The sequence below is a fragment of the Ziziphus jujuba genome, chromosome 12 (assembly GCF_031755915.1).
Source record: "Ziziphus jujuba cultivar Dongzao chromosome 12, ASM3175591v1".
In the NCBI taxonomy this organism is placed as follows: domain Eukaryota; kingdom Viridiplantae; phylum Streptophyta; class Magnoliopsida; order Rosales; family Rhamnaceae; genus Ziziphus; species Ziziphus jujuba.
Window position 1 is genome coordinate 3,195,125 of NC_083390.1, and position 13,873 is coordinate 3,208,997.

Sequence of the window (13,873 nt, forward strand, 5' to 3'; positions counted from 1 at the left end):
GAAATAAGCAAAAAAGCACATACATGGTAAAATTATTTATTAGTTAAAATATATAATACAGATTTCACTAATTGCATTATGATATATGAATATCATCCATCTCAATACAATACATAGAGTTGCTTAATAGTTGAAAAATATTGTTTTCTTCTTCATTTTAATTTTTAGATGTGTAATATAAATAATAATAATCAAAATACTATATCTTTTAATAATTAATTTAGGTTAAAATACAATATTATTTCTTGTAAACTTAACTAAATGTTAGTAATATTTTTAAAAAATTAAATTTAATAGATATTTCTAAAATTTTCAAAAAAAACAATATTTGATAAAAATTTCAGAAATATTAATAGATATTATAAAATTTTTAACCAAAATATGAAGGAACTGATATTACTAAATATAAATTGAAAGTTTCAAAAGAACATCAAAAATTTTAATAAAAATTACTAAAATTTTATCCGTTTCGTTTTGGAATCTATATTTGATATTGACATGTTGGAAAAATAAAAATTTTAAAGAAGTATCGAAGAAATTATAGATATGTTCAACTATAATTATACATATGGTTTATGTCTCCATTGGTATTGACTATTTTTTTATGTTATTATTATTATTATTATTATTATTACTTTTCATTTGGTCCAATTTAACATACAGTAATTAAATATCATTTTCTTGAAACTCATCTTTACTTGTCATCCACATAATAAAAGGGGAAAAAATGTAAGCTTTATTTGTTTATCAAATGGACTTAAGTTTTTTTTATTGAAAAAGATTTCCATAACTCATTGAAAACGAGTTGTTTAGGACCTGTTTGGTCATATTTTCTATTTTTTATTTTTAAAATATAGAACAAAAACAGTGTTCTATTGTTTTATGAAAATAATAACTGTTTGGTCAATCGTATTTGAAAATAATTTTCAAAAACCAAAATCATACTTTTAGGGGCAGTGCACGCAGTTTCGGGTTATGCGGGGCAAATTGCCGTTTTTACTCTTCTCTATTAATGCTCAAGTGTCAGATACAATGAACCAACATACTTTTAATTTTTTTGAAAACTATGAAAAACATATTTTTATTGTTTTCTGTTTTTTGTTTTCTTTTCAATTTATTATTTGAAAATAATTTTTAAAAACTGATAGCCAAACAACACATTTTGATTTTGAGAATAATTTTCTGTTTTCAAAAACAAAAAACAGTTTTTAAAACATGTGGCCAAACATTTTTTTGTTTTGTTGAAAAAGATTTCCATAACTCATTGAAAGCGAGTTGTTTAGGCTTTCCGCCTTTTACTGAACCAATTAACCCGAGTCCATACTGGTTGTGTCAATTTTGTGGAAAAACACACCATGGATACGATTGTTTGACCAGATGACCTAATGCTATAGATGCATATACTTGAAAATCCGAAAACAAAAGCAAAAACAAAAACCAAAAAAAAAAAAGGGGTCTAAATAGCTAGATACAAGGATTTTTTATTTTTGGCTAAAAGCAATAGGTCTCATAATATAGTGTGTAATAGTTATAGCATTGTTCTGTAATGTGGCCCACAAGCTCGTTACGAACAGGACCAATAATTATTTAGAGTGTCTCTAATAATGGGAAACAAAATTATAGTATTCGCATTTCCATTGAAGATTGCTAAACTTTAAGCCGCCTTCCCTCTTTAGCTCTGTTTCAGTATTAAAATTTTCAAGCAATTTTTTAGTTGTTCGGGTTAGATCTACCTTAATGAGCAATTTACATGATAAAAAATGTAAACCAGATGATCTAATACATAAGAATCCGGGTTGTGATTTAGCAAATCCTTACACATTTCCAAGCAGATCACCATGAGTGTTTTATTCTTTAACCAAATCCGCCTATCCAATCTAGTCCAGTCAAATTTCATTAAATCAATCAAATATAATTTTTTTTTTTTTTAGCATTGGACGATAATTGAGTTTCTAAAATTCTAATTTCATCCATCCAGTTATGAATTGTCACATCCGATCTAATAAAAATAATATATATTGTTTAATTAACACATACCTTTTCATTAACTTATAATATAAACCCAACCCATCTTAAAGATAAAATTACTTTTTTTATGAGGGGAAATAAAGCTTCAATTCCATGCATATACAAAGACTTTTTTTTTTTTTTTTTCTCACTGCGAATATGATGCTCATTTTCCATTCAAGGGCAGAGCTCACTTATTATTTACATTCACAGAAGTTTGACTGGATTCTCATATATGCAGATTAATATACAAGGAGCTTTGACTTTGTAATTTTCTAAAAGAAGTAGAAGGAATTGAGAATGTGGATTTTTAACAAAAAGAGATTACTATCATAATTATGTGAATTTAAGGAAAAGATGATAAAAATTAATACCATAAAATTACAAGACAAACACCATCAATTAACATAATTCCATGCAAAAGCATGTACGTATTAGATTATTTGTATGCTCATATAACATTGAGCCTCACTTCATAATAAAGATAATATATATAAGAGCACATATTATCACCACTGTGTTTGGATACACCAGTCAACACATATTATTACCACTGTGTTTGGATAAACCAATCTAGTCTAACTTCATAAGCAACATTTCCCAGCGCACACCCCAATGAAAAGGCCGAGTGGAAAGCAGATACAACCATCAAAGCAGTTCTGAACAAAGGGGTCGCATATATCAGTGGCACATCCATTTTCCATTGGAACTCCACCTTCAAGCTTTGCCATCTTTGAATGGGGAGGTTGATGATGGAAATCATGACTCTTCTTCCAATTACCATGTTCAGGCCGTACATATCCATTAAGCTTGCAACTTGCAAAGTTAGCCATCAAAATCATGGCCATGATCAACACCAAACTAATATTTTTTTTACCCTCCATCAATTTAGTTTAATTTACATGTTGATCTTAGTTTCTATCTAAAACTTACTCTGTCTTTAATTTGCGACTTCCTAGTTTCAACCCCCTTCCACTTTTTATATAGCCAAAAATACTACGAAACTTTGATAATTGGGATTTTCAGCTGTCATGGATACATAGCAAACTACAAAAGATTAACCTTGTATAATTCTGTGAATTTGTCACCACAGATGTAGATTTTTGTCGGCGCAACAGCAAAGTACAAGGCCTATACTTATGGACAAATATTATACCGAATATTTCTTAGTGTCAATATTAGATGCTATATATGCATATATACAAAACTGCAGTATAATGACAGATAAGAAATTTTGGCAGCGGCGTTTAAGTCATTCAACAGGCTAGTAGTCATTTATTTCATTTTGGTAGAATGGAGGCTGTACCCAAAAAAGCCCAAAAGCAAAAGTACAAAAACAAATTCAGAGACCATCAAACAAGCTGTTAATTTCACACTTTGTTCTTTGTACGTTCTCTGTTTGTAGTTTCTGACAATTGCTTTGTTTTTTATTGTTTGCAAAGCCATGAATGATGGATGTACAAGGTATGGTCGGCAAATGATGCTCAATGACTAGACAACAATGTAAATGATCATCTGCCATTATTCCTTGCCGAAGCATGCATCTTCACATATTTATGCTCTCTCTCTCTCTCTCTCTCTCTCTCTCTCTCTCTCTCTCTCTATATATATATATATATATATATAGACAGTCGGCTCAAAAGAAATTTTTAATATCAAGATTAATATCAAAATTTTATTTTTTAGTTTTTAAATCACATAAAAAAATATAATTTAAAATTAAATTTATTAATTACCGTATTCTGATTAAGTTTATTTTCCTTTAATAAGATTTTAGTATTTTACTTAATTCATATTTTATCATTTTTTAAATTTTAATCATAAAATAATTTAAAAACTAACAAAAAATAACTTGATATATTAAAAATATTAGATAGTCCTAATATTAACCTGATTGAAACTAACTGTTTTTCACACCCACCATGTAAGGTAACTCACTGGTATCAATAATAAAAAATTCCTTTTGAAGTTATCATTAATGATCTTCTCTAAGTGATCTGCATATCTTGATTGTCTATCTTTTGCTACCCTTTAATCCCAGTAATACATAGATAAATGCCAGAAATATTCATCATGGTTAATTTGAATCTCTGATGTGTGTCCAACAACTGGACTCTAGCTTACTGCCAACAAACTTATACAAAGTTTTAGTTTCTGCACTCTCTTAAGCTTTTTTTAACCCACCTTTTTAATCATTTATAAATACCAACTCAATAGAATGAAATTTCAAGGCATAGTTGCTTTGAGAATTCGATCCAAATCTCAGTTTCAGCACTAGAATAAATCTAATCCTGTTTGGAAAATAATTCATATTTTCGCTCCTTGACTTAATTAGCAATAGTTGACCAGGGTATTTCATGGTCTCATGTATGAGACAAGTTCTTTTATATATATATATAATTTTGTAAAGTGGACTTGCACACCTATCATATATATTGCATTTATATATTTAACATTCAATTGGTTCCTTTTTTCTTTTTTTTTCCTTGTTCCTTTTTCCTTTTTTTTTTAAAAAAAAAAAAAAGGATTGATGTTACAATATGATCAATGCAGCTATATAAAGACAAATAAATGCTTTTTTTATTGCTTTGTAGAAGAAGCAGGAGAAATTATAGTTTAGAAAGAGAGAATTAATGGTATGACAAGAAAACATAACAATATATAATCAATAATTAAATATAGATAGGAAATATAATATTATGTTAAATAAGCGATGCATTACTAATTAACGTTATCTGATTAATATACCAAATTAAGGTGGCCGGCTAGCTCATATCCGAAACAAAAGGCCCAGTGGAAAGCAGATAAAATGTTCACTATGGTCGCAATCCTGGGCGAATGGGTCACATAATTAATGAACCATCATAGCATGCATCTTCCCAAGGGACCACATGATCCTTTATCTTTGAGATCAATGGATGATGATGATGATGAATTCTTCTCTAGTTACCATTAATGTTCTTACAGCGTACAGAGTTGGCCATGAATATGGTAACAACCATGCCCATAACCAATACCAAACTAACCTTCATCATATATATATATATATATATATATGTGCCTATGTTTCTTATTTCATTATTATTTTATGTTAGAATGTGGGTTTTATATATGTGGTTGCTAGCTGATCGATTAGTCTTTTATATAGATAACCAGATTTGGGCATTGGACTCATTATAATTACAGAAAGAGCAACTACATCTGGTCATTGATTTATTCTATTTCAAGAGTCTAAAAAATGTTTTTATAATTTGTTCCAAAACATGGTAGAGACATTGTGATTAATTTAATAGTACTCTATACCAATATTTGGTCATTGATTTATTATATTTACGTTATAGTTTTATTCAGCTGGTATAGTCTACGAAACTCAATTTAAAATCAATTGACAAACATGTGGAGTCAGAAATATTAAGAGATAAATCAATTGACTATACTGTTTGTATACGTCTGCTGCGTGAGATTAACGCTCCTATTGATAATACTAATACTAATAATAATAATAATACTAGTAATAATAATAATAAATGACTTGTTACTTTAATAAACAGTCGTCCTTTCATTTTCATATGTTTTCTTTTACAAAAATATTTTTATATAAATATTTATTAAATATAAAATTTACATATTTGGAGACTTAGAAATCACATTGGACAAACATTGACCCATTTGATGTTCGAGTATGGTCTACTTAAAATATATATATATATATATATATATATGTATGTATGGGGAGTGTTTCCGGTGCAAAGTTTTTTGACAAATAATATAGGTTTTTTAATTAATTTAATCTAAAGGTTTATATTTATCATTTTAAAATTTTAAAATATTTTATATTTATACTCAAACATTATTTATTGTTTATCTAAATTATTTATTACTGTTAAAATTTAGTACCACTTGACATGATCTCTCTTTCTATCTTAATTTCAGTCTCTCTTTCTTTTTCTTTTTTCTTTCTTTCTTTTCAGATTTTTAAATTAATCATGTATTTCTTTGCAGCTAGACTACCTAGCTAGTCACAGCGATAGCCCATTTTACAGCCAAACATAGAGTACAGCATTTTGATGAAAAAAAAAGAATAATATATTATTCCGTCCTCAGGCATTATTATCAGAGATTTACATCATATTTTCTGTTAATTTCTCTGGTAGACATACTGTCTCAAATATATACAACCAAAAAGTAATAAAAATCAAGATAATTAATACACCATTTGTCGCCGCGTTATATTTATTGGTGTTTTAAATTACAAAAAATGATCAACATTACACATATTCCCTACCTCGATCGAATGCACAAATTGGTAGCCAAAAAATTAACAGTGAAACTGTAATGCTTGCAACCGAATAAAGTTTGCGTATGTGTGGCTTTTTGTTTTTTTAATTTATTTATTTATTATTATTTTTTTTTTTTTTTTTTTATGTGAGCAAGTATGCATAAACTTAATACTCCTTGCCCAATACCACATGTTAGTATATAACCTTTGATGATATTTTTTACCCACAAAAAAAAAAACTTTGATGATATGCAAAACACACACACACACACACATATATATATATATATGCATATATATTCTTCAGGAAATTAGTTTGAAGAATCCAAAGATAGTTCATGGAAGAAGTCAACATGTGGCTAACACTCTCTCTCCAATTAGAGCCGAACCTGCTGAGATTGGAAAGGTCGTAAACAGGACCAAACAAGTGCAAGCCCAAAATCGACCCAAAAAAGTGCAATTCTAAGTTTGGCCCAAACAAGCCCAATAATAATTTTTTTTAAGACCTTCCGAAGGCTAAATCAAGGTTTTAAATTTCAAATGCAATCGAGTAGCCATTCCCAACGGCTAGTTTGATGACAACGGTCAAATTTTAACTCTATTACATAATAGACAACTGTAGCTCTTTCTCCAAAAATATATGGATGGGTCGGAGGTTTTTTTTGCTGTGGAGATTTTCCTTCCTGTTATGTTAATTTTTCCTTCTCTTCCTTCCATCATTACTGTAAGTAATTTTCTCTCCTGTTTTTGTTAATTTTCCTTCGTTTTTGGTCGACTTTTAACATTCCTAGTTTTTGAATATTTGACTGAAAATGGTACAAGAAAAAACCAGAAGGAAAAGAAATCGGGCGAGGAAAGGAGGAGATGGAGAAGGGGGTCTTTGAAGGTAAACTGTTTGAAGAAATGCCTGTGAACAAACTATTTCCTAAAAAGAAACGCTATTGAATCGTATTTCTCTTTTTCTCTGTATTTTTTTCTCTGTTTTTTTGACATTCATACAGAAACTGATCGGTTTCTGATATACAAGTTAAATTTAACACGGTTTTCTCTTTGTATTTTCCACACCCAAACTGTTTGAAGAAATGTCTTTGAATCAACAGTTCCCTAAAATGAAACGCTATTGAATCCTAATTCTCTTTCTGTCTGTCTTTGTTCTCTGCTTTTTTCACATACATACAGAAACTGATCAGGTTTCTGACATACCCATCAAATTTAACATGGTTTTCTCTTTGTATCTTCCACACCCAGATCAGATGACAAGGAAAGACTGAAACTCAGCCGAAAATTGGGTCTCAAACCACCGCATATCAAGTTCTGGTTCCAAAACCGGCGAAACCAGATGAGGAAATTCGCCCCCTTCGTTTTTCACTGTTTCATGGTAACTCCCCAAAACGAGCTCCCGAACTAATAATCTGTTAATCTAGACGAAATTTCATTTACTTTTGGCTCAAATTGCTTATGGTCTTTAATTAATAGTCTCTGAATTCTTTAATTTTGCACTGTGATAGCACAGATAAATACTATGGTTTTTGGGGTTACGGTTGTGGTGGTGTTCATGATTTCTCTAAATCTATTAATTCAAGTGTTTCTTTTGTATATATATGAAAATATTTATGTACATATATATAATTAGGATTTTCATTAATTCTCTGACTGTGTTTATAAATGCTATGCCTTTTCCCATTCTGGATGCTTGAGTGATGATCAATGGTATATTTCTGTTATACATATTTGTGGTTTTTAATATGTTAGGTGTTACGGAATTGGGAGAAAAACAAATAGCAACAGAAACAAAGAAAACGAAGAACAAACACACAATTTACGTGGAAACCCTTGACGGGAAAAACCACGGGCAGGGAGAAGCAAATCCAATATCGAAAAATTGGTACAAAGGTGAGCCAAATTTTGAGATACCCTAAAACCTCCAATTACAGCCGAACAAAATATATATATATACAGTACGGAAGAAACCCTAAAATTGAACATGTCCATACCGCGGGGGCGCTGCCCCCGCACCCCCATCGGGCTCAGTGGTAGGCTACGGTCTTGGGCCTATCAGCCCGAGACCTCCGCTTCCACCACAGAGCCCTAAATTTTTCTCCAAAATTAGTTTCACCAAATGGGTCGCACCGCGAGCTTTTCGGGTCGGGTCATCAAGAATTCGGGTCACTAACTCTAACATTAAGTTTCTCTTGGGTTAGATATTTTTGGTTATGTTGCTTCTTATGAGATGGTTAAGTTAGTTTCTTTTTCCTTCTATTTGCAATCCTATGCTTGTTAGTTGTTGTACAATTTACTATATGTAATTCCTTATATGCTGGCCTTTAAAGAATTAGACATGGTTTGTTCTTTTCAAGTAGAGGGACAAGGAACATATGTGGTTGGTTGATGAAGAATATGCGTTACGTAATAATGAAGGACATATTTTAGAGTCCATTTTTAATGTTAGTATTTAAATCATAATCGAGATTCAATGTTGTATGAGATTGCCCAAAAAGTTTGAAAAAACAATGGCAATTTACAATTCATGTAGATATATTTGTATGATCCAGTTATCAAAGATGATCCTTTGTTATTAAGAGCTTATATAATATAATGATGTTTTCCGATAGCATTTACTATGCCTGTTAATATAGTGGCATTAAGGCTTTCTTATTTTGACCAGAAAGGAAAAATGCTGTCTGATATTGTTAGTCCATGCATATCTCTCAGCATGTGATTAGCTTATTGGCTTGCTCTATCTATTGTTTGCATTTTTCTTCTTTTGCTAAATTATGCATAATCTTTCTAATGTCTTCTTCCTATTTGCAACTGACATATTTATCGTTTTTTACATTGCAATTGCAGGCTGGATATGCTTTTTGTACAGTTGTACCATAGTTTCATCGATGACTTTGAGTCAAAAAACAACCTTCTGAAGCTTGCCTACTGTGCTGTTATAGTTTCTCAACAGTATTAGAGAAAGCAGTCATTAGTTATCTTGAATGGGGTTGAGGAGCTTAGGCACGACAAGAGAGAGAATTCGACAGCATGCTGTATATTGATCCATCTGCATATGCTAGATATTTTTTATTCAGTTATGTGGAACTTAATTTGATTGTGTTGTAACACTAGGATAATTGTTAATAATAAAAGATGATATAGATTTGTTGGTGTTAGAGTTGGTGATCCGAATTTTTGTTGATCTGATCCGAAAGCTCAGGGTGTGACCCATTTGGTGAATTTATTTTAAGAGAAAAAAAATGAGGCTCTATGGTGATAGCAGAGGTCGAGGGCCGATAGGCTAGAGAGGCTGTGCAGCAGCAGCTCCCCCGCGGTACGGACCTTTCCAATTTTAAAGTTTATTCCGTCCATACAATATATATATATATATTTTCGGGAATTTTCGGATGTATTGAGTTTTTGCCTCTCTATTTGCTCACCTTTTTTGTACCAATCTTGATCAATAAAAGTTTGCTTTTTTTTGCCCGTGGTTTTTTCCCATCAAAGATTTCTCACGTAAATATGTATGTTTTATTTTATTGCTATTGTTTTTGTTATAATTTCATAACAGTTGGTTTGGGAGGAAGAAGACCTCTGGCCGTGTTTGTTTCATCGGATTGGGCAGGTCAGGACAGGACTGTATCCCAATCCGGTGTTTGGTAGCAACATTTAGAGAATGGGACAACTTGACCTGTACAGTGAAAGAGTCCCACTTTCGCAGGATTAAACTGACCCGTTTTCCACCTGGGTCAGTTTTGTCCCAAACTCATCGTCCCATTCTCCTCTCTCTCGCTGGTGTCTCTCGCTGGTATCTCTCGCCGAAGCAGGTCCACCAGATCGTCTCAACAATCGAAGCAGCTCTTCCCCGGTGAACGTCCATGGCCTCTTGAGACCTCTGCATCCCTCTGAGGAAGAAACACAGCCGATTAGTATGATTTCTTCTTCTTCGTGTTCTCTCCAATGTCTGTATTTTTTTTATTTTACCTTTATCATCTTCAAGCTTAGACAGCAGAGGAGAAACTGAAATATATTGCTTTTTTCATCGTTATGTTAGCTTCCATCGATCGTTACAATGCCCCTCGAACTCGATATGATGTTTTCTTGAGTTTCAAAGGCGAAGATACCAGAAACAATTTCATAGCCCACCATTACAAAACCTTAGATAACAAAGGAATTTCTGCTTTCTTTGACGATTGGTTTCACAGAAAGGCAGAAGAAACATCACCCTCACTTATTAAGGCAATTGGAGAATCAGAGATATCCATTATTATCTCTCCGAAAACTATGCATCTTCAGCACGGTGTTTGGATGAACTGGTTGAGATCCTTGAATGTCGGAAATCATTTGGGCGACTAGTTTGGCCAGTCTTCTTGGGAGTGAAGCCTTCTGAAGTAATAAACCAGACAGGCAATTTTGAAAAAGCATTGGCTGAATATGAAGGAAGTTCAGATAGGAAGAAGGAAAAGCTTGCTAAATGGAAGGATGCTTTGACCCAAGCTTCCAGTCTATCTGGGTGGCATCTAGGTGATGGGTATGTAACTTTGCTTATATTTATGTTCTCAAACACTTCACTGCTTCAAAAACTTTTGGCCACATGAATTTTAGATTAGAACATATGGTTGAAATTATTTTGTGACTGGTACTTTTAATTACAAAATTTATATATATATATATATATATATATATATATATATCAATATATCGATCAAATCTACCCTCTTAGTGATGTCTTTCTTAATGAGCAGATATGAATCTCTACTGATCCAAAGAATTGTTGAAGCTGCAGAAGCTGCACTAAGAAAAATCAATCGTAGAGTACCTCTACATGTTGCCAAATATCCAGTTGGAATTGAAGACCGCTTCGTGGAATCGGAACCCCTAATCGATGTTGGAACTGGAAAGAATGATGTGAAATTCATAGGGATCTATGGAATTGGTGGTGTAGGTAAGACCACAATTGCCAAAGCTTTATTCAATAAATTTGCTGATGAATTTGAAGGCTCCAGCTTCCTCACAAATGTAATAGAAACATCGAAGCAGAATCTTGGTTTTGTTCAACTACAAGGAAAACTTCTGTTTGACATGCTGGGGGATAAAAATTTGAAGGTTGGCAATGTCATAGAGGTATCAATATCATAAGGCAAAGGCTTTGTTTCAAAAGAGTACTTGTAGTTCTTGATGATGTTGATGAACTAGATCAGCTGGAGACATTGGCTGGAGGGCATGAGTGGTTTGGCTTGGGAAGTAGAATCATTATTACTACTAGAAATAAGCACTTGCTAACGACTCATGGAGCTGATGGAATATATGAGGCACGAGTATTGGATCATTATAGAGCTGTTGAACTCTTTAGTTGGAATGGTTTTAAGAGGGATAAACTTTCAGAAGATTACCTTACACTCTCAGAACAACATATCATCTTTTGGGTACAGAAAAAGGACATATTCTGCTATATGAAAATAAAATCTTTCCAAATTGGGGAGGACTTGGATCATTTTCTTGCTTAGTAGAAGTTGATCTTGGTTATTGTAAGAGTTGTTACTCTTTGCCATCACTTGGACAGCTACCTTTCTTAAAAATATGCTAGTGATTGGCCGATCTGTAAAGCATTGCTGGTTTCAGACTGATTTTTAATGGAAACCTTTTTGGTTTTGAAATTCAGTTTTAGCTCTTCTTGGCCATTTGAGTGTTCAGGTAATATTACCTGCTACCAGACACTTATAGTTGTTTCGAACTGCTTTTGCAATTTGAGCTCCTTAATTTTTCAGTACTAAAACCATTAACAAGTAACCATGGTCTATTGCAGCATCTCCTGCATAACCTATTCAATTTCATACCTTTAAGTTTCCAAAGGTGGACTATTTTAATTCATTCTGTTAGTTATGAAAACCACGTGCAAATTACATAATGATAAAAAGATAGTGTATTTTATACCAGCTTTAGTCAAAAGATTACAGTTTTTTTCTGCAGGAATTTACAGGACGTTAAAAGGTTTTTTGCTGTATACTATTTGTCTACTTGCTCGCTGATTTTGATAGTAGCTCTCTGGAGGTTGATCTTTTGCCTCAGATTTGGCTAGGAGGAGCATTATGATTTTGATGGAGTCAGTTTTAAGCTTGTTTGCTGTTGCAATACATTTGTAATATGCGCTATCGTTTTTACTTTTTATCTGATGTACAGGCTGTCAAAGGGTAGGGCAGTTAGTTTTTCTTAATTAAGTGAGACTCGGAGAATAAAGATGTAATTTTCTTTGGTGGGCTATAAATTATAAATAGCTGCATTCTTGTACACGATGACTTTTTTTTTTTTTTTTAAATAAAGTTTTTGAGAAATTCTTTGGAATTGAGTTCTGTAAAGTTGGGTTTCATTCTTGAATGTGTTCAATATTAAGAGAGTTCTTTTTGAGATTATATTGAGTGATTCTTCAAGCAAAAACTGTTATAATCTACTCGAGTTGAATTTTATGGATGCCAGTTCTGTTAAAGCAAGAACCACTATTGAGACATTACCAAATAAATAAATATATATATAATAAACACTACTATCAAGTATTTATGGAAATTTCTACAAAAAAAATAAAGTATTTATAAAGTATTTATGGAAATTAAGTTGGATACAAGTTCTCTAGTTGATCTTTTGCCTCAGATTTTACTTCGAGTGAAGCATCCTTATTTTGAGTTGTTCAGTATTGAACCTTTTTTTGTTATCTTTTATTTTTTTGGTTAAAATCCATGGTGTAGCTATATTCTATTTCAGTAGGATTTTATCCATGCGAATCTTGTGAACAGGTTCATATTTAGACAGTGTGGATTGGCTGGGTTGCGTAGTTGTTGCAGAAGCTATGAGATTTTTCTAATCTTTTAAAATTTATTTTTACGATTTTATTATGATTATTTATTTAGTTTTCTATTTTTGTATTTGTTTAGTTTCTTTTTCCTATGTTGTTTAGTTTCTTTTTTCTGTCTTTGTTTAGTTTTTTATTTCTAGTTTAATTAGGACTTTATGCTTATAAATTGGACTTTAAGCCTGTTTGATATAGCATTTAGAATTCAGATTATTATACAAATAATTTATATCAAACCTATAAATATCTATAAATAATTTATAATTGAACATATAAATATCTATACAAAACATATTAAATATAAGTAATAATAAAACTTTAATTAAATATAATATTTAATTTTTTTGTAAATATAAATATAATTTTAAATCTTTTCATATATAACAAAATAAATACTATAATTATAAAATAATCCAATTCAGTCCGATCCTATACCAAACATGGGACAACTAGTCCAACATTCAGTCCAGAACTATACCAAACACAGTACTGCACTATTCGATCCTGTCCGATCCTGTCCGATCCCGTCCGATCCGGACCTATCCTGCGTACCAAACGCCCCCTCTGGGATTGCCAGGTCTTCTCTTTGTTTTTGTTCCCCTCTCTCTCATTCTCTCAACTTTCTCTATTACTTTTTCCTCTTGGCTTTTTCTCTGTTTTTTTTTTCTTTCCTTGATCTCTTTGCTTTTTCTTTTATTTATCCCTTTTACATTATTTCTTTAATTTCTTTGTTCTACTTTGCTCTACCTATTTACCTCTAC

At 31.7% G+C, this 13,873-nt stretch overlaps 2 protein-coding genes across 2 annotated transcripts; both read left to right on the forward strand.

Annotated features, from left to right (window-relative positions):
- The first annotated feature begins 6,837 nt into the window (after positions 1-6,837).
- Positions 6,838-9,444, forward strand: LOC107417858 (homeobox-leucine zipper protein HDG5-like). Its single transcript, XM_048462201.2, has 4 exons — positions 6,838-7,010; positions 7,109-7,172; positions 7,540-7,664; positions 9,134-9,444. Exons 1-4 carry the CDS (start codon positions 6,927-6,929, stop codon positions 9,164-9,166), a joined length of 306 nt encoding a protein of 101 aa, XP_048318158.2. The 5' UTR covers positions 6,838-6,926; the 3' UTR covers positions 9,167-9,444.
- Positions 9,445-9,528: 84 nt separating this feature from the next.
- Positions 9,529-12,556, forward strand: LOC112491571 (disease resistance protein RPV1-like). The gene is made up of 5 exons (XM_048461945.2): positions 9,529-9,553; positions 9,840-9,927; positions 10,022-10,230; positions 10,508-10,799; positions 11,014-12,556. Exons 1-5 carry the CDS (start codon positions 9,529-9,531, stop codon positions 11,405-11,407), a joined length of 1,008 nt encoding a protein of 335 aa, XP_048317902.1. The 3' UTR covers positions 11,408-12,556.
- Positions 12,557-13,873: the final 1,317 nt, after the last annotated feature.

Bases quoted from the DNA above. Each gene is read 5' to 3' on its own strand.
- LOC107417858 (XM_048462201.2), top strand. From the start codon at position 6,927: ATGGATGGGTCGGAGGTTTTTTTTGCTGTGGAGATTTTCCTTCCTGTT. The intron at 7,011-7,108 runs GTAAGTAATTTT...AAATGGTACAAG, and splicing joins CTCTTCCTTCCATCATTACT to AAAAAACCAGAAGGAAAAGA. The intron at 7,173-7,539 runs GTAAACTGTTTG...CACCCAGATCAG, and splicing joins GGAGAAGGGGGTCTTTGAAG to ATGACAAGGAAAGACTGAAA.
- LOC112491571 (XM_048461945.2), top strand. From the start codon at position 9,529: ATGAGGCTCTATGGTGATAGCAGAG. The intron at 9,554-9,839 runs GTCGAGGGCCGA...ATTTCATAACAG, and splicing joins GCTCTATGGTGATAGCAGAG to TTGGTTTGGGAGGAAGAAGA. The intron at 10,231-10,507 runs GTCTGTATTTTT...TCACTTATTAAG, and splicing joins TTCTTCGTGTTCTCTCCAAT to GCAATTGGAGAATCAGAGAT.